The sequence below is a fragment of the Pelodiscus sinensis genome, chromosome 1, assembly GCF_052426305.1.
Source record: "Pelodiscus sinensis isolate ZL-2025 chromosome 1, ASM5242630v1, whole genome shotgun sequence".
Classification (NCBI taxonomy): Eukaryota; Metazoa; Chordata; order Testudines; family Trionychidae; genus Pelodiscus; species Pelodiscus sinensis.
In genome coordinates, this window is record NC_143052.1 from 350,848,462 (window position 1) to 350,869,904 (window position 21,443).

Consider the following 21,443-nt stretch of genomic DNA (forward strand, 5'->3'; position numbering starts at 1 on the left):
TAGGATTCCTGTGTGTCAGACCCTCCCTCACACCTTCCACTCTCCCTGTGGGGCTAGGATCAGCAGGTGTGCTATGTGCATAGCCATCAGTGGAAACCTCTATTGGCTTGTCCTGTAGCTCCTGCATTAAGCAAGTCTCTTTTATGACTCAGTCACTAGAACCTGGCTGAGGGCATAGGGGTCCTCTAAAATAGCCCCTGTCCATAAAGAGTACCACCAGTTTGGATCATACACCATCCAGAGGTCAGAAAAGGTCAGGACTGTGATGGCACATCAGTTATCTGTGGGTGAGACACAGACATGTTATCAGTGCAGGTGTCATGGGAAACAACATACAAATCCCTTCTCTATTTTGCTGTATCAAAGAAGAATCCTGAGGTAAGAGCAGCTGCCAATATGGCTTTTTGTAGGCCAACTAATTAGCCATCCAGTTTCCACCCTAAAAACCACCCCTCCCTTGGGTCCAACCCATCTGAACCTCTCTCCATAGAATGGAGATGAGTAGACCATATCTTCACGGATGTTGGGGAAAGGACGGAAGAGGAGCATGTGGTCCATAATTATCATCTCCTTCATCATCGCACCTGGACCCATGCGATGAGCTGGCTCTTTACTTGACGAACACCCTGATGATCCTCACACGTAGTTGTTTGCTTTTCACGCTGTACACAATCGGGTTCATCAGGGGTGGCACCAGCACATAGATGTATCCAAAGAAAATCTGAAGCCAGTGAGTTGAGCTATTTCCAAATCTGCGTAACACAGCCAGACTGACCATTGGTATATAAAAGAGCAGGACGGCACAGAGGTGGGAGACACAGGTGTTCAGGGCTTTGATGCGCTCCCCATGGGATGCAACGCTCAGCACTGTTTTGAGAATCATCACATATGAGACGAAGATGAGGAAAGAGTCCAACCCCACAGAGGAGAGTATTATGAAAAAGCCAAAGATATTGTTAACAGTGATGTCTGCATATGCCAGTTTCATGACATCATTGTGCATACAGTAGGAATGGGAGACAACATTGGCTCGCCAGTATTGGAACCGTTTCAGGAGAAAGGGGAAAGGGAACTGTAAAGCCACCCCTCTTATCACACACACCAGTCCCATCTTGGCTATTCTGGGCAGGGTTAAGATGGAAGTGTATCTCAGCGGGTCATGGATTGCAGTGAAACGGTCAAAGGCCATTGATAGGAGCACAGAGGATTCAACATATGCAAGCGCGTGGATGAAGAACACTTGGGCAAAACAGGCATCGAAGCTGATCTCCCGGGAGTTGAACAAGAATACACCCAGTATTGTCGGCATGGTGGTCATTGCTAAGCCAAGATCTGTGACAGCCAACATGGAAAGGAAAATGTACATGGGCTCATGAAGGCTTGAATCTGTTTTTATAATGAACAGAATACCTGTATTTCCTATTATCAATATGGCATAAATAAGGCACAAAGGGATAGCGATCCATATATGGATGTCTTCATGCCCCTCTAGCCCAGTGAGAAGGAACACTGCAGGCATGTATCTGGTATCATTGAGAGCTAACATGATGTACTGGATAGATTTGAGGAGTTTTGAATTTTCCTTCCTGAGAAGAAAAAGAATAAGACTTTAGATAATATTTTACTAGCCGTCACTCTGTTGTGAGAACGTAGCGGGTAGCTGTGACACAAGAATCCCAGTATCTCAAGGAAAATGAGCAAAATCGTAGTCTTGGATTGACACCTCTGATAGGAAGTTACTGACTCTCAGCAGTGTTCCCTCCCAGCTATGCATCAACACAGCCCCACATACAGAGCTTTGAGCCTCTGAGTGGGCGGTGCTGATTAATCAGCAGGGGGGCTGTGTTCTGGCTCCACTTGGAGTGAACACTGGCTGACAGGTTGGGTGAGACCCATTGTTCCTGTATCCATTGGTTTGTACTAGAACCTGTATATGAATTAGAAGAAGCTCTACAATAGGTACCTATGGAATGACCTTCTCCAAAGAAAGCTCCCTCTCTCCCGAGACTCATAAATTTCAGCTATTTTGGGAGGCAAATCACAACTGTTGATAGACCTTCCTGGACTCCTCAGAAAATCTTCTTAAATTTGATTTACTGGTTACCCATATAAATACCCAGCCTCTCTTTGAATCCCCATAAACTCTTGACCCCATTTATATAAGGCAGTCCCCGGGTTACGTACAAGATAGGGACTATAGGTTTGTTCTTAAGTTGAATTTGTATGTAAGTCGGAACTGGCTCCAGATTCAGCCGCTGCTGCTGAAACTGACCAGGGGCTGACTACAGGAAGTTGGAGGCAGAACAGAGGCAAACACCGACAGGATCTTAGTCAGGCATTCTTAAAATACCTATCCGGAGAAGTGAAGAAACAGATTGTTAGAGCCAGACGAGTAGCCAGGCATCAGCTTCTTCAGGACAAGCCCCATAAGGAAAATAACAGAACACCATGAGTCATCGCTTACACCCGCAGCTCAAACCCCTCCATTGAATCAATGACAATCTACACCCTGTCTTCACTCTCATAGGCTTTGGGAAACAGGTCAGTCCTCACCTATAGACAACCTGTTAACCTGAAACAAATTCTTTTCAGCAACCACGCATGACACCTCAATCGTACTCACCCGAGAACCTATTCCGGCAATAAACCCTAGTGCCAACTCTGTCCACACATCTACACAAGAGACAACATGAGAGGGTCTAACCACATAACCCACAAAATCAGAGGCTCATACAATAGCACATCCTCTAATAGTGATCTGTGCCATCTACTACCGGCAATGCCCCTCTGCCATGTATATTGGCCAAACTGGCTAAATGACAAAGGCTAAATGGACACACATCAAGTATCAGAAATGGTAACACACAGAAACCTGTAGGAGAAACTTTTACCCTACCTGGCACTCATTAATGGATTTTAAAGTTGCCATTTTACTACAGAAGTATTTTCAAAGACCAACTCCAGAGAGAGAGTGGCCTTAAACAAAGACATGAGTTGAGTGGCCATTATAAAATCTGGTTTCCTAACATTCAACACCCAAACAACATAAAAAATTAAGTATGGGACCCTTTCTGCCCATTCAGTTAGTCTCATTAGCACCAACTCTACAGTTAACAGTCACTTTTTTCTCCCTCTCCCTTCTTTTTCTCTTATAAATTGAGAGGGTCCCCGCTTTTCTCTCCACTCTGCTCATCTGACAAAGTGGGTTTTGCTCATGATACTATGCATATATATTTTTTAGTATCAAGGCATTACAGGATAAGTCATTTACTACGAAACACTATCATACAACTGTTGGCTGAACAAAGAGTTCATAGTAGCAGGCAAATTAGTCAAAATAATAGTAAAGAAGAAAATTGTGAGGCATATAGAAGAACATAATTTGTTGGACAAAAGTCAACATAGTTTCTGTAAAGGGAAATCATGTCTTACTAATCTATTATAGTTCTTTGAAGGGCTCAACAAACATGCGGCAAGGGGGATCCAGTAGATAGAGTGTACTTAGATTTTCAGAAAGCCTTTGACAGGGTCCCTCACCAAAGGCTCTTGTGTAAATTACATTGCCATGGGATAAGAGGGAAGGTCCTTTCTTGGATTGAGAACTGGTTAAAAGATAGGAAATGAAGGGTAGGAATAAATGGTAAATTTTCAGATTGGAGAGGGGTAACTAGTGGTGTCCCCTAAGGGTCAGTCCTGGGACCAATCCTGTTCAACTTATTCTTAAATGATCTGGAGAAATGGGTATGCAGTGAGGTGGTAAAGTTTGTGAATGATACTAAATTGTTTAAGATAGTCAAGACAGAAGCAGACTGTGATGAACTTCAAAAAGAACTCACCAAACTGAGTGATTGGGCAACAAAATGGCAAATGAAATGTAATGTGGATAAGTGTAAAGTAATGCACATTGGAAAAAATAACCTCAACTATACGTACAGTATTATGGGGGCTAATTTGCTACAACAAATCAGGAAAGAGATCTTGGAGTTATCATGGATAGTTCTCTGAAAACTTCCACACAGTGTGCAGCAGCGGTCAAAAAGGAAAATAGGATGTTAGGAATTATTAAGAAAGGGATAGAAAATAAGACACCGAATATCTTACTGCCCCTGTATAAAACTATGGTACGCCCACATCTTGAATACTGTGTACAGATGTGGTCTCCTCACCTCAAAAAAGATATTTTGGCCTTAGAAAGGGTTCAGAAAAGAGCAACTAAAATGATTAGAGGTTTGGAACGGGTCCCATATGAAGAGAGGCTAAAGTGACTGGGACTTTTCAGTTTAGATTAGAGGAGACTGAGAGGAGATATCATAGAGGTCTATAAAATCATGAGTGGTGTAGAGAGGGCTGATTGGTGTGGAGAGGGTGAATAAAGAAAAGTTTTTTATTAGTTCCCATAATAGAATAACTAGAGGACACCAAATGAAATTAATGGGTAGCAGGTTTAAAACTAATACAAGAACATTCTTCTTCACACAGCGTGTAGTCAACCTGTGGAACTCCTTGCCAGAGGAGGCTGTGAAGGCTAGGACTATAACAGAGTTTAAAGAGAAGCTAGATAATTTCATGGAGGTTAGGTCCATAAAAGGGTGTTAGCCAGGGAATAGAAATGGTGTCCCTGGCCTCTGTCAGAGGCTGGAGATGGATGGCACGAGACAAATCACTTCATCATTGACTTTGATCCACCCTCTCTGGGGCACCTGGTGCTGGCCACTGTTGGCAGACAGGCTACTGGGCTAGATGGACCTTTGGTCTGACCCAGTATGGCCATTCTTATGTTCTTATGTTCATAGCACAAACACATTGCAGACAATATATTTAGCGTACATCTGCAATATTTTCTAAACCAAAACCCATTAAGCAGCAAAGTTACCACTGATCCTTCCTGTAGAGATTCTAACAACTCTGCTGCTGGCTTCCAATATGCATGCATGACATCAAAGTTTGGCTGGGAATATTTCTAATATGATGAAAATGTTTGGCATACGATTTCACATCTTTACATGAGTGTACACACATCTACCCATTTTCCGCTCTGATCTCTCAGAGATGATTTCTCAGGTCAGAGAGGGTTCTTAGCATTAGAGTCTGTTTTTTAGCCTGCGATAGAATTTTGGGTTTGAAATTTAATACTTTCGCATACTTACTAATAAGTGTGAAGAACAAAGATGCCGGGTGGTGCATTTCCCACACCCAGATAGGGCTTTTAGTACAATGAGACAGGTAAGAAATGAGACTAAATGAGTTCACTTGATGACTGTCTCAGCTTCTTATTTCAAATCCAGGTTAAGCAAAGGAGGCAGGGCAAGGGACAGTGGATTGCCAGATTTCTGTGTACCTTTGGAGCATAGCACCACTTGACTGAGGGCATGAGATTATCAGCACTCCGAGCTATGTGTAAGTGCCCGAATTCTGTGCAGCTTAAATAACTTAGGCTATGTCTAGACTGCAAGCCTCTTTCGAAAGAGAGCATCTAGACTGCACGCGGAACTTTCGAAAAAGAAAGCCGCTTTTTCGAAAGAGAGCACCCAGGCAGTCTGGATGCTCTTTTTCTAAAAAGCCCTGTTTGCTTTAAAGAACACCTTTTTTCAAAAGAGCACTTTCAAAAAAAGGCGTTCTTCCTTGTGGAATTATGTTTACCGCCATCGAAAGAAAAGCTGCGTTCTTTCGATTTAATTTCGAAAGAACGCGGCTGCAGTCTAGACGCAGGTGAAGTTTTTTCGAAAAAACCCCTGAGTCTGGACACAGCCTTACAGTGAATCATGGGGTAGGGTTAGATGTAGAGGAGGGTTTCTTATTTTCCAAGTACTGCCTACCTCCCAACCCCATCACTGAATTACCCTAACAGCCCAGATAAGTCCTCTCCCGCTGCACAGAACATCTGCCAATGCAAACAGCCTGCAGCCTTTGCCCTGCACTTGGCATGTTACAGACAGTGAAACCTGCCAACGTACCCAGTTCCTGCTAGAAGGGAGCCGCTGGCACCAGAGGTCTTCACCCTACAGCACAAGGAGTCGCCCGAGAAGTTGCACTGGAAGCAGGCAGTGTGTGTTCAAGTAGGGCAGCAACTGCCTTTATGCAGCATGTTTGTACCTTCCCTTGGGGCCACTTGGCCATCAGGGAGTTTTAGTTGTTTGGCTTTGTCTGCAGCAGCTTTAACCGTGTCACGTCTGATAGCAAACTAAAGAGGCCAAGTCACAGGGGATACAACCCTGCTGCAGGCTTCATCTTTGGAATCCAGGTTTGTCTTCATGGTTCCTATGGTTCTGATTAGTTACATAGCTCCCTCGGGAGCAGCTGAATAGGTAGCAATGATGCTGTCAATTTCTCTAATCTTGTTGAATGAAAATACATGATAATCATAACCACAACAATTATAATGATAATAATAATGTAATATGAGAGTATAAATAATAGCAATTATAGAGGACAAGATTTTTCCCGAGAAGCCTCATATCCTGCATTATAAACCCAGGGTGTAGACCAGGGAAAAGAGATTTCAAGGCTCCATGTACGGAAATTTCTCTTGGATTGTTCCAAAAGGGGAGGTGCCTTCCCTTCTCCCTGAAAAATGAAACAGAAGAGCCAGGTTCCAGGGATCACCAAAGTTAGTCACGGGCTTCAGCGATCCCTTGGCATCTCCTCCTCCCTAGTTTCTCTTGTGTTCTCTATTTTTCTAGGACCCTCTCTGGCTTCTTACTAGGTTAGGCTCAGCAGTAGCCACTGCCCACAGGACTGCTGACGGGGGCTGAACAGAGTTGGGAAGAGCTGATGATCACAGGACCCCAGCCATAGCCTGGGCAGGAGATATTGTCCCTTCCCAGAATGCATCCCTGGGATTATGTCAGTGAAACCTTCATACGTCAAAATAACTGTTTGGCTGTGTCTACACTGGCCCCTAAAAATGGAAAAGGGATGCAAAGCAGGTAAGTCAGAATAGGGAAATCCGCGGGGGATTTAAATATCCCCCACGGGATTTAAATAAACATGTCCACGCCTTTTTTTTCGGCTTGGAGAAAAGCCGGGAAAGAGCGTCTAGACTGGCCTGATCCTCCGGAATAAAGCCCTTTTCTGGAGGATCTCTTACTCCAACTTCAAAGCCGGAAAAAAAGCCGCGGACATGTTTATTTAAATCCCGTGGGGGATATTTAAATCCCCCGCAGATTTCCCTATTTTGACTTACCTGGTTTGCATCCCTTTTCGGTATTTAGGGACCAGTGTAGACACAGCTTTGTGTGTAGATGCAGACTTAGGGTACATCTAGACTACAGGCTTTTGACGACAGAAATGTTGTCGACAGATACTGTCGACCAAGCTTCTGTCCACAAAGAGCATCTAGACTACATCCAGTTCTGTTGTCAAGCCACTTTGTTGACATGAGACAGTAGACGCAAAGGGCAGTGTAGATGCAATAACGCCTCCTGTCACTAGAACTCTGTCGACAAAAGGCGTTATTCCTCATTGAATGAGGTTTACAGCCATCGACAAAACTGCTGAGTTCTGTCGACGTTATGTCGACAGAACTCAGCAGCGGTGTAGACACAGGTATAGTTTTGTTAACAAAAGTCCACTTTTGTTGACAAAACCCTGTAGTCTAGACACACCCTTAGTTATTTCAGAATAACGTCCTTCATTCTGAAATAATGCTGCTGTGTTGACATAGCCTCAATATTTATATGCACTCAAAAAAAGTGATTTGCTGAGTAAGAAAAAAAATGGGATTTTCAAAGATAAACAGGGATTTGTAGTCTCTATACCCTCTAGGTCAGTGGTTCTTACCTGGGGATGATTACCTCTCAAGCAGTAATTTAGCACATTTCCAGGAGTAATAAGCTGGTCAGGTACACACACTTCTCATAGAGTAACATCAGCGAGGGAAGTTATTCATTAATTATATTAAATTTAACTAATGCAAAGTAACGGCAACCTCAGTAAATTGTTTAATTTACTTTATTCAGCAATGTTTTATTATCGTTCCTTCCGAGTTGATGCAGTATGAGTCATCATTAACAGTGTGCATTGCAGCACGGCTTGATCTGACCTGCAGCAACATGTTCTACTCTGTTACCATCCAGCTCCTATAAAACCACTTGCAAAACCAATGAAAGACCATCTTCAATTCAGCCTTGGTAGGGAAATCTCTCTCTACAATAGTGTCTGTCATTCTGGAATCCTGGTCCACTCCCCTTAGCCTGTTCCCCCTGCCACCCATGGTGGAGCAGTCTCTGGGGCTGGGACTTTCAGTTGATGGTGGCAATGCCACCGCGTCTTGTTACCTACTCGTGGCCACCTCCCTCTCCAGGAAACAACCTCCCCTCCCCACACATGCTGTTCCGCTCGCACCAGCTCCCAGCAGCAGTTCAGGCTCCTGCCTGCAGAGAAAGGGGGGTGCATACTGCTGGAGGCAACAGGGGATGCTCTGACTCTGGGGATGCCCCCACCCCAGGCTTGTCTGCTGTAGGCATTGAGCCACTCCCCCTCCTCACCCTCTCCCTCCTCTGGGACTTGAGTGGGATAGTTCCCGGCAGTTGCGGGTGGCATGTCCCAAGCCAGAGGGCTATAACTGCAGCCTGCTAGCATCTTGGCTGCCTGGCCTCCTCTTTCACACCTCCCTGGTGCTCCAGGGTGGTGGAAGCGACATAGCTTCCTTCCCCAGGGAGACGGAAACCATGTGGCCTACCCTTCCCGCAGGGAGGCGAAAGCTGCATCCACTCCCCACACCACCAGCTCCCTCACATATCCTCTCCACCAAAACCCTGAACCCCGGCCCCCTCACTCATACCCCCAAAATAAGACCCTGCATCCCAAGCCCCCTCCACTGAGACCCTGCACCCCTAGCTCCCTCATTCACCCCTTCCACTGAGACCCCCCACCCCCTGCCTGCTCCTGCACCTTTTCCCTGGTCAGACACCTATCCCCCAGAGAGAGGGGGATTGGCAATCATAGTAAGCAGGGGCGCAGCCCCCTAGTAATGGTTAATAGTTAAATCAAACGAAGTTGTTACTTGAGGTAAATCAATCTTTATTACTATTTCATTAAATTTTAGATTAGTTATAAATTAATGTTCTTACTTTTCTCTTTTTTTAGACTTATTGCAATATACATTAATGAGGTTATTACCTTTTTCAATATAAAATTACAGATAAGAGTAACACACGAAATTATAATTTTATATTACATTTAAATTATCGTGAGTTAATTAGCAATTTATAATACAATGCATATTTTAACATAGTATTATGCAATTTACAATCTAGTGAATAATCATATTTGTTTTTCAAATTATAATCCATAATAATTAAAAAAAATAATTAAAAAAAACCCATAGGTTCGTGTCGTCTTGCCTTAAAACTGACCATTGCACAAAAATCCAGCTTTTATACAGAATGACAGATGGCCGTTGGTGTTTTTTTTTCAAATAAAGGCATGAAAACTCCTCTCGGCCTCCCACTAAATTCTATTGGTCCGGTCTCAAGGGCGGAGATGAAATTCTATTGGTTCCGCCTAACGGTCGGCTTGCCGCCTAGGGTTCTCCATCTGGCCTCCGGCCAGTCCCTCTTTCAGCCCCCGCGGGTTGTGGTGGCCATCACGGATGTTGGGGAAAGGACGGAAGAGGAGCATGTGGTCCATAATTATCATCTCCTTCATCATCGCACCTGGACCCATGCGATGAGCTGGCTCTTTAGTTGATGAACACCCTGATGATCCTCACACGTAGTTGTTTGCTTTTCACGCTGTACACAATCGGGTTCATCAGGGGTGGCACCAGCACATAGATGTATCCAAAGAAAATCTGAAGCCAGTGAGTTGAGCTATTTCCAAATCTGCGTAACACAGCCTGACTGACCATTGGTACATAGAAGAGCAGGACGGCACAGAGGTGGGAGACACAGGTGTTCAGAGCCTTGATTCGCTCCCCATGGGATGCAACGCTCAGCACTGTTTTGAGAATCATCACATATGAGACGAAGATGAGGAAAGAGTCCAACCCCACCGTGGAGAGTATTATGAAAAAGCCATAGATATTGTTAACAGTGATGTCTGCATATGCCAGCTTCATGACATCATTGTGCATACAGTAGGAATGGGAGACAACATTGGCTCTCCAGTATTGAAACCGTTTCAGGAGAAAGGGGAAAGGGAACTGTAAAGCCACCCCTCTTATCACACACACCAGTCCCATCTTGGCTATTCTGGGCAGTGTTAAGATGGAAGCGTATCTCAGCGGGTCATGGATTGCAGTGAAACGGTCAAAGGCCATTGATAGGAGCACAGAGGATTCAACGTATGCAAGCGCGTGGACGAAGAACACTTGGGCAAAACAGGCATCGAAGCTGATCTCCCGGGAGTTGAACAAGAATACGCCCAGTATTGTCGGCATGGTGGTCATTGCTAAGCCAAGATCTGTGACAGCCAACATGGAAAGGAAAATATACATGGGCTCATGAAGGCTTGAATCTGTTTTTATAATGAACAGAATACCTGTATTTCCTATTATCAATATGGCATAAATAAGGCACAAAGGGATAGCGATCCATATATGGATGTCTTCATGCCCCTCTAGCCCAGTGAGAAGGAACACTGCAGGCATGTATCTGGTATCATTGAGAGCTAACATGATGTACTGGATAGATTCGAGGAGTTTTGAATTTTCCTTCCTGAGAGGAAAAAGAATAAGAGTTTAGATAATATTTTACTAGACGGCATTCTGTTGTGAGAACGTAGCGGGTAGCTGTGACACAAGAATCCCAGTATCTCAAGGAAAATGAGCAAAATCGTAGTCTTGGATTGACACCTCTGATAGGAAGCTACTGACTGTCAGCAGTGTTCCCTCCCAGCTATGCGTCAACACCGCCCCACACACAGAGCTCTGAGCCTCTGAGTGGGTGGTGCTGATTAATCAGCAGGGGGGCTGTGTTCTGGCTCCACTTGGAGTGAACACTGGCTGACAGATTGGGTGAGACCCATTGTTCCTGTATCTATTGGTTTGTACTAGAACCTGTATATGAATTAGAAGAAGCTCTACAATAGGTACCCATGGAATGACCTTCTCCAAAGAAAGCTCCCTCTCTCCCGAGACTCATAAATTTGAGCTATTTTGGGAGGCAAATCACAACTGCTGATAGACCTTCCTGGACTCCTCAGAAAATCTTCTTACTTAAATTTGATTTACTGGTTACCCATATAAATACCCAGCCTCTCTTTGAATCTCTGTGAACTCTTGACCCCGTTTATATATTGTGGCTGGGATTTTCATGGCCTATTTGAGCACAATGTGATTTTACAGGGCTACCTTCCCAACTCCACAATTTCTAGCCATCCATTTGTGAGTGTGGCCTATTGTATAATACCACGGAAAGTAAATGGAGAGAAGTGTCATCGTATTTATGAGTCCTTCTCTACAGCTATTTATTACAGATATTCTATATTTTCTCCAGTCCTGAGATTCCCAATTATGCCTCTGCTTCTCTTCAGTACGTGGGATTAATTAGGCTCAGGTTCTGTACTCACTAGCATAACATTCAACAGTGCCAGATTTATATATATAAATTTGATCAGAGCCTCCCTCTATTAACTTGCCCTTTCCAAATGCTCCCAGTGATATGCTTTAACCCTCCTAGAATCACTCCAAGTGAAGCTGACGGGCTTTGCCTGGCCAGTGTTGACTGAACCAGGGCATTCAATCATCTTACAGGCTTCTCCTAATTATCATAGGACCTGCATCCAATCTCCATGCAAGGACTTGAAGATATCTGGCACGTTAACAAACTGAGACAGACCATGACTTCAGCTGGATGAGAAATGGGATTATGTCAAAAGTGTGTGACTAGTTCAAATACTAGGTTTGCACTAATATCCAGTTGAGTGTAAACGTTACTTAAAGCAAGCTCATTTAACAAGTGACAGGATTTAATCACATTCAACCGCTTTCGACTCTCCTTCTCTACATCCCAGCTCCAGTATTTGCTGAAACACAGACCACTAGTTCTGTTCTGAGGACTTTTTGGAAAGACTTACACAGGTATTGCAAAGTGAGTGACTGTGTGACCATGAATGTCAGTGTGCCATTGCCAGAAATGGATACTGTAGATCCTGGAAATCCCTAACGTCCCATCATCTCAAACATCAGCACACTTACAGCAGGAGATTATCCCTTGATGTTGTCTCTCCTCTGACCCTATGCTCTCAGAACTGTTAGCTACCTTCCAGACACCCGACTTCCTGAGGAAATTACAGAATATCAATAATCCTCCTGAAAACAGCATTCTGGGTATCATTTTTACCTACCTTTCTTTAGCTTCTGTGCAGGACACATCACATGATCAATTGTTTACAGCCAGACCCTTAGATATGCTTGGATCTGCTCCAATCCCACAGACAGAGACCAACACCTACAGGATCATTATTAGGCATTCTTAGAACATAAATACCCACCTGGGGAAGTGAAGAAACAGATTAACTGAGCCAATAGAGTACCCAGAAGTCACCTACATCGAGATGGGCCAACACAGAAAATAAGAGAACACCACTAATCATCACCTATAGCACCCCAGTTTAAACCTTGCCAACATATCATTGACAATCTCAAACCTATCCTGGAAAACTATCCCCTGCTCTCACAGGCCTTGGGAGACAGACCAGTCATCGCCTACAAATAACCCTCAACCTGAAGCAAATTCATTCCAGCAACGACACTCCACACCTCAAACACACTCACCTAGGAACCTACTCCTACAATACACCCTTTTGCCAACTCTGTCTACATTCTATACAAGTGAAACCACCACAGGCCCTAAGCGCGTAAGCCACTACATCAGAGACCTTAGTCAGGCATTCTTAAAATACCTAGCCGGAAAAGTGAAGAAACAGATTGTTAGAGCCAGACGAGTAGCCAGGCATCAGCTTCTTCACGACAAGCCCCATAAGGAAAATAACAGAACACCATGAGTCATCGCTTACACCCGCAGCTCAAACCCCTCCATTGAATCAATGACAATCTACACCCTGTCTCCACTCTCATAGGCTTTGGGAAACAGGTCAATCCTCACCTATAGACAACCTGAAACAAATTCTTTTCAGCATCCACGCATCACACCTCAATCGTACTCACCCGGGAACCTATTCCGGCAATAAACCCTAGTGCCAACTCTGTCCACACATCTACACAAGAGACAACATGAGAGGGTCTAACCACATAACCCACAAAATCAGAGGCTCATACAACAGCACATCCTCTAATAGTGATCTGTGCCATCTACTACCAGCAACGCCCCTGTGCCATGTATATTGGCCAAACTGGCTAAATGACAAAGGCTAAATGGACACACATCAAATATTAGAAATGGTAACACACAGAAACCTGTAGGAGAAACTTTTACCCTACCTGGCACTCATTAATGGATTTTAAAGTTGCCATTTTACTACAGAAGTATTTTCAAAGACCAACTCCAGAGACAGAGTGGACTTAAAAAAAGACATGAGTTGAGTGGCCATTATAAAATCTGGTTTCCTAACATTCAACACTCAATTGACATAAAAAATTAAGTATAGGACCCTTTCAGCCCATTCAATTAGTCTCATTAGCACTGACACTACAATTAACAGTCACTTTTTTCTCCCTCTCCCTTCTTTTTCTCTTATAAATTGAGAGGGTCCCCGCTTTTCTCTCCACTCTGCTCATCTGACAAAGTGGGTTTTGCTCATGATACTATGCATATATATTTCTTAGTCTCAAGGTGCTATAGGATAACTCGTTTACTATGTAACATTATCATACAACTGTTGGCTGAGCAAAGAGTTCATAGTACTGGGCAAATTAGTTGAAACAATAGTAAAGAATAAAATTGTCAGGCATGTAGAAGAACATAATTTGTTGTACAAAAGTCATTATGGTTTCTGTAAAGGGAAATCATGTCTTATTAATCTGTTAGAGTTCTTTGAAGGGCTCAACAAACATGTGGACAAGGGGGATCCAGTAGATATAGTGTACTTAGGCTTTTCAGAAAGCCTTTGACCAGGTCCCGCACCAAAGGCTCTTGTGTAAATTACATTGTCATGGGATAAGAGGGAAGGTCCTTTCATGGATTGAGAACTGGATAAAGACAGGAAACAAAGGGTAGGAATAAATGGTAAATTTTCAGAATGAAGAGGGGTAACTAGTGGTGTCCCCCAAGGGTCAGTCCTGGGACCAATCCTGTTCAACTTATTCATAAATGATCTGGAGAAAGGGGTAAGCAGTGAGGTGGTAAAGTTGGCGGATGATACAAAACTGCTTAAGATAGTCAAGACAGAAGCAGACTGTGAGGAATTTCAAAAAGATCTCACCAAACTGAGTGATAGGGCAACAAAATGGCAAATGAAATTGAATGTGGTTAAGTGTAAAGTAATGCATGTTGGAACAAATAACCCCAACTATACGTACAGTATGATGGGGGCTAATTTGGCTATGACAAATCAGGAAAGAGATCTTAGAGTTATCATGGATAGTTCGCTGAAAACTTCCACACAGTGTGCAGCGGCGGTCAAAAAGGCAAATAGGATGCTAGGAATTATTAAGAAAGGGATAGAAAATAAGACCCAGAATATCTTACTGCCCCTGTATAAAACTATGGCATGCCCACATCTTGAATACTGTGTACAGGTGTGGTCTCCTCACCTCAAAAAAGATATTTTGGACTTAGAAAGGGTTCAGAAAAGGGCAACTAAAATGATTAGGGGTTTGGAACGGGTCCCATATGAAGAGAGGTTAAAGCGACTGGGACTTTTCAGTTTAGAAAAGAGGAGACTGAGGGGGGATACGATAGAGCTATATAAAATCATGATTGGTGTGGAGAGGGCGAATAAAGAAAAGTTATTTATTAGTTCCCATAATAGAAGAACTAGAGGACACCAAATGAAATTAAGAGGTATCAGGTTTAAAACTAATAAAAGAAAGTTCTTCACACAGCATGTAGTCAACCTGTGGAACATCTTGCCAAAGGAGGCTGTGAAGGCTAGGACTATAACAGAGTTTAAAGAGAAGCTAGATCATTTCATGAAGGTTAGGTCCATAAAAGGCTATTAGCCAGGGTATAGAAATGGTGTTTCTGGACTCTGTTTTTCTGAGGCTGGAGATGGATGGCACGAGACAAATCACTTGATCATGGTCTTCGGTCCACCCTCTCTGGGGGACCTGGCACTGTCCACTGTCAGCAGACAGGCTAATGGGCTAGATGGACCTTTGGTCTGACCCAGTACGGCCATTATTATGTTCTTATGTTCTTAGTACAAACACACTGCAGGCAGTATTTAGAGTACATCTATTTTTTCTAAACCAAAAACCCATTAAGCAGCAAATTTACCACTGATCCTTCCTGTAGAGATTCTAACAACTCTGCTGCTGGATTCCAGTATGCATGCATGACATCAAAGTTTGGCTGGGAATATTTCAATTATGATGAAAATGTTTGGCATATGATTTCACATCTGTACATGAGTGCACACCTGTGAACCCAATTTTCTCTCAGATCTTTCAGAGATAATTTCTCAGGTCAGAGTGGGTTCTTAGCATTAGAGTCTGTTTTTTAGCCTGCGATAGAATTTTGGGTTTGAAATTTAATACTTTCGCATACTTACTAATAAGTGTGAAGAACAAAGATGCCGGGTGGTGCATTTCCCACACCCAGATAGGGCTTTTAGTACGAGACAGGTAAGAAATGAGACTAAAAGAGTTCACTTGATGACTGTCTCAACTTCTTATTTCAAATCCAGGTTAAGCAAAGGAGGCAGGGCAAGGGTAAGTGGATTGCCAGATTTCTGTGTACCTTTGGAGCATGGCACCACTTGACTGAGGACATGAGATTATCAGCACTCCGAGCTATGTATAAGTGCCAGAATTCTGTGCAGCTTAAATAACTTACAGTGAATCATGGGGTAGATGTAGTGGAGGGTTCCTTAGTTACCAAGCACTGCCTACCCCCCAACCCCATCACTGATTTACCCTAACAGCCCAGATAAGTCCTCTCCCGCTGCACAGAACAGCTGCCAATGCAAACAGCCTGCAGCCTTTGCCCTGCACTTGGCATGTTACAGACAGTGAAACCTGCCAACGTACCCAGTTCCTGCGAGAAGGGAGCCGCTGACACCAGAGGTCTTCACCCTACAGCACAAGGAGTCGCCCGAGAAGGTGCACAGGAAGCAGGCAGTGGCTGTTCAAGTAGGGCAGCAACTCCCTTTATGCAGCATGTTTGTACCTTCTCTTGGGGCCACTTGGCCATCAGGGAGTTTTAGTTGCTTGGCTTTGTCTGCAACAGCTTTAACCGTGTCACGTCTGATAGCAACCTAAAGAGGCCAAATCACAGGGGATACAACCCTGCTGCAGGCTTCATCTTTGGAATCCAGGTTTGTCTTCATGGTTCCTATGGTTCTGATTAGTTACATAGCTCCCTCGGGAGCAGCTGAATAGGTAGCAATGATGCTGTCAATTTCTCTAATCTTGCTGAATGAAAATACATGATAATTATAACCACAACAATTATAATGATAATAATAATGTAATATGAGAGTATAAATAATAGCAATTATAGAGGACAAGATTTTTCCCTAGAAGCCTCATATCCTTGTGACAGACCGGGCTGTGTCTGGGCACAGCTGAGGGCGTCCGCTCAGGGCGGACTGCTCGAATCCGGGGCTACTTACAGCCCCCGACTGGTGACCTCTCCACACAGGCCACAAACCAGTCCCACAGAGCGCTTCAGCGACCTGCCTGAAGCCTCCCGAGCAAAACCCCTCCGACACCCCAGCAATATCCGTGCCCCAGATGGCCCCGGGCCTCATACACAGGTGGGGGGTCCTAGCACACAATCCCACCTACCCCGAACAAGTTCTGTCCGGTTCCAAGAAACCAGCCACAGATCCCTGGTCAATTTACCGCCTGGACCTTACCCACAAATCACGCTGGGCCAATCCTTTAGAATCTATATCTAAAGGTTTATTATTACAGGAAAAAAAAGCATGAGAGTAAGGTTATTAAAGTACAGTACATTACATGCACCGAATCTCCCAGTTCTCAATGCAGGCTCTAGCAGAGATGTTACAGCTGCTGGTTTAAAAGTTCTTATTGCACATCCTACGATCAGGATGGGTTCACAGGTCTTCCGGGCTCTTCAATCCCTGCAGTGCTGCCTCTGGGATGAAGTGCTGAGCTGAGAACAAAATGGCATCGACCACATGGCCTCTTTATACCCCCTTCCTGGCCTCTTCTGGTCTCAGCAGGTCACCTGGTCCTCAGCCTCTCTCTGCTGGCCGCTTTTAGGTGTCCGCCCTCATGCTTTAGGTGTGTCTTTGGGCCATCAAGTGCCATTGTTCCACAGGGTTTCACTACTCAGCCTGTCCATAGCAATGCTTAGCCACATTCAGAGAAATATTCAGCTTCCACACAGATTACAGATCTACACACACAGACATTATATACTCACATAAACAGTGTACACAGGATCAGAAAACAAGCTCCCATTCAATACCCCACATGGCTCCCTTTCATACCAATTTCTGGGGCCAACACCCCCACCTAGGGGTGCAGCAGCGATCTGGCTGCTTCCCTCCATTTCGGTAATGTGACAATCCTGCATTACAAACCCAGGGTGTAGACTAGGGAAAAGAGATTTCAAGGCTCCATGTACGGAAATTTCCCTTGGATTGTTCCAAAAGGGGAGGTGCCTTCCCTTCTCCCTGAAAAATGAAACAGAAGACCCAGGTTCCAGGGATCACCAAAGTTAGTCACGGGCTTCAGCGATCCCTTGGCATCTCCTCCCCCCTAGCTTCTCTTGTGTCCTCTATTTTTCTAGGACCCTCTCTGGCTTCTTGCTAGGTTAGGCTCAGCAGTAGCCATTGCCCACAGGACTGCTGACGGGGGCTGAACAGAGTTGGGAAGAGTGGATAGAGGAGCTGATGATCACAGGACCCCAGCCATAGCCTGGGCAGGAGATATTGTCCCTTCCCAGAATGCATCCCTGGGATTATGTCAGTAAAACCTTCATTTATGTCATCATGAGTATGATGTATTTCCGGGGTGCACCCTCACAATGTGATATGGAAATAATAAAGAAGGACACTTTAGGTAAATTTAACAAATATATTCAGGGATTAAATTAAATCACTGGGAAAAATGAGGAAAATTCAAATCAGAACCAAAATGAAGGACAACAGTAAACATCCTTAATCAACAATAACTATACAAGAGTGCAGGGATTCCATCAACGAGGTAGAAAACCTGAGCCCAAATACCCTCTTTTGCCAAAAAGAAAGAAGACGTGATAGTAAAGAGTCCAACGAAATAAACCCCTTTTGCATTGAGAAGTGCCGAGGGGTGCTGTGCCCAGCCAGGACCTGGGACCTTCTATCCTCGAGCTAATTAGAAGCTTTTGGGGAGGCACGCCAGGGAGATCCCAGCGGGGAAGTTCTATAGGTGATGGAGGATCACTGATCATTGATGGTAACGCTTTTCCTTCTCTTGTCACAACCGTCATGGTTTGTGGAGGTGCTGCTGACGGGAGCATAGACGGAAAAGACCACATCCTCCCATCAGCTGGGCGGAGCCTTAAAACCTTTCTGTGGCGCAAAAGCTCAAAGGTGATGGAATGTTCTTCTTAGGCGGGAAAAACCAGTTTAAGCCGGTGAGAACCAGCCCAGGTCAGAGTCTTCTAGCGGCCGACAGGCACCTTGTTCAAAATGGAGTCCATAGGTCAAAAGTTCATCGCCTCCATTTTGAATGGCTTTTACATTAACTCCTTTATTTCCAACAGAGGGAATGGACAAAATAGGGTGATTATTGAGTAATCCGTGCCCTGTTGTCTGCTCCCAGCTTCTGGCAGGAAGAGGTTCAGAGACACGGTGTTGATTCCCTGGCCTTTGTGGCTAATGGCCCCTGATGGAATTGGCCTCCAAATGTATCTAATTCTTTTGTGAGATCAATTTATACTTTTGACTTTCAAAACATCCCATGGCAATGAGTTCCTCACTGTGGATTGGTTGAAGAAATACTTCCTTTGGTTTATGTGAAACCTGTTGCATAGTAACTTTTTTGGGTAACCCTGGATCTTTTTGAAGGGGTAAACAACACTTCCGTATGTACATTCTTCACATCATTCAGTTTTATTACCTTTATAATAATAATCCTGCTTTAATCCTCTCTTTTCCAAGATGAACAGTCCCAGTCTTTTCAACTTCTCTTTACCTGGAAGCTGTTCCATATACCGTAATATTTTGGTCACTCTTCTCTGAATCTGGATCCTGCAACGCACCAGCCTCAACTGAGGCGGTGCTTCCCACCATGCCAGCCTGGGCAGGAGCACCACTCCTAGCCCCTGGTCCCACCACCTACAGCCATGGCTGGAGATGTGCTCCTTGCTACCAGCCTGAAAAGTTTTTCCGTTAAAAGCATTTACGGAAAAGAGCGTCTAGATTGGCACGGACACTTTTCTGCAAAAGCACTTTTTGCGGAAAAGCGTCCATGGCAATCGAGACATGGTTTGCTCAAGAAAGCCCCAATCGTCATTTTCACGATCGGGGCTTTTTTGCACAAAGCAATATCGCTTTGTCTACACTGGCCCTCTTACGCAAAAGCATTTGCGCAAGAGGGCTTTTGCCCAAACTGGAGCAGCATAGAATTTCCACAAGAACACTGACAATCTTACATGAGATCATTAGTGTTCTTGTGGAAATTCAAGTGGCCAGTGTAGACAGCTGGCAAGATTTTACGCAAAAGCAGCTGCATTACTGTTGGTAAGCAGCTGCCTAGACGCAGCCTTACTGTTGGTAAAAGACTCCATCAGCGGATACTCTCCAGATACAGAACAGTGTCACATAAATGCATGGATTGTAAGACATCTACAGGGAAATAAAAGGTAATGAAAAGAAAGACGTCAAGGCAAAAGCAGAATTCTTTGATCCACGAGAAGATAACTTGCAAGCAGATTCTCAGGATTCTGATCTGGCAACTTTTTAGCAAAAAGCTGGCTTAGAATAGCCAATTCTCTCTGACAGAGCTCTTAAACTTCTAATTGCATTTGCTACTATGTATTGCTGTGAGGTTGGCTTTTCTACAATGAAAATGAAGGCAAGGAACAGATTGGATCTTAGTCATGATTTGTGATGTGCATTACCTGTGACAAAGCCTCATATCTCTATGCTAGTCAAGCAGCAGCAGTATCAGTGTTCACACTGTGAAATTCATCTGAGAAATGTTATTCATGGCGAGTTTTCATTTTCTAAATAACAAAACATATATAATAAGTTTAAAATGCAATAGGTGTTCAAATGTGTTCAGCATAATGTATGAGAAAATGAAATACAATAAAATGATTAATTATGATTTTCTTTTTCTCTATTGCCATTGTAAAAAAGGCAGAGGGGTAATTTTGGTTTATAAGTTTAGCTTAAGGGGTAAGGGTGCCAAAGCGGTTAAGAACCAGGGCTCTCTGTCCCTCCCTGTCATTGTCAGGATATCTCAATTGTCCCACTCTTGGAACAGATTATAACAAACCGTATCACTAGGCAGGATCGACTGGACACTCTTTAGAGTGCTTGTGACCAGAGATACACAGTTATCTATAGTATTCTTAAAACAAGTAGGTTTATTAACAACAAGCACAAAGCATTAGGGCAGATGGTTGTAGAATAACTGTCACATATCCCACCTATGCTAACAAGCTAAATCAGGCAGCCTTTGTTCTGGAGATATAGAATCAGAACCAGCACAGCTTACTTTCCTTTGGGAAGCCCAGGAGCCCTTGGGACCCAGCCTAGTTTCTGCGTGTCTATGGGTGTGTCTAGACTACAGAGTTTTGTCGACAAAAGTGGACTTTTGTCGACAAAACTATACCGGTGTCTACACTACCACTGAGTTCTGTCTACATAACGTCGACAGAACTCAGCAGTTTTGTCGACGCTGATAAACCTCATTTTACGAGGCATAACGCCTTTTGTCGACAGAGTTCTGTCGACAGAAGGTATTATTGCATCTAGGGTTGTGTCTAGACTCCAGGGTTTTGTTGACAAAGCAACTTGCTTTGTCGACAGAACTGGCTGTAGTCTAGACGCTCTTTGTCGACAGAAGCTTTGTCGACAGTATCTGTCGACAAAACTTCTGTCGACAAAAGCCTGTAGTCTAGACATACCCTATGAGAGCAACTTCCCTTCTATTTGGACCTTTCCCATGGAAGCAGCCTTTGTGGAAACCTGTGTGAGCCTGGGCCCCATCGCCGCAGTGTTCAGCCATGTCTGTGTACAGGGTCAACATGTGAAGCTGACCTTTGTCTGACTTTTTCCCAGACAGACCATCTTGATCAGTGGTTCTCAAACTGTGGTCCATGGACAACTACTGCAACTGACTTGCAGAAGGTTGTGGTGCTTCAGCCTCACGACCCCCCTGTGAGGTTGCAGTGCCAGTGCTCGTTTCCCACTGG

At 44.2% G+C, this 21,443-nt stretch overlaps 2 protein-coding genes across 2 annotated transcripts; both read right to left on the reverse strand.

The window, feature by feature from the left end:
- Nucleotides 1-610: 610 nt before the first annotated feature.
- Nucleotides 611-9,651, reverse strand: LOC102461430 (olfactory receptor 51G2-like). Its single transcript, XM_075924116.2, has 2 exons — nucleotides 9,521-9,651; nucleotides 611-1,586 (listed from the first exon to the last, which is right to left on the reverse strand). Exons 1-2 carry the CDS (start codon nucleotides 9,649-9,651, stop codon nucleotides 611-613), a joined length of 1,107 nt encoding a protein of 368 aa, XP_075780231.2.
- Nucleotides 9,652-9,682: 31 nt separating this feature from the next.
- LOC102461187 (olfactory receptor 51G2-like) lies at nucleotides 9,683-10,381 on the reverse strand. Its single transcript, XM_006132543.3, has one exon. The coding sequence runs from the start codon at nucleotides 10,379-10,381 to the stop codon at nucleotides 9,683-9,685; it is 699 nt and encodes a 232-aa protein (XP_006132605.3).
- Between the last annotated feature and the right edge of the window lie 11,062 nt (nucleotides 10,382-21,443).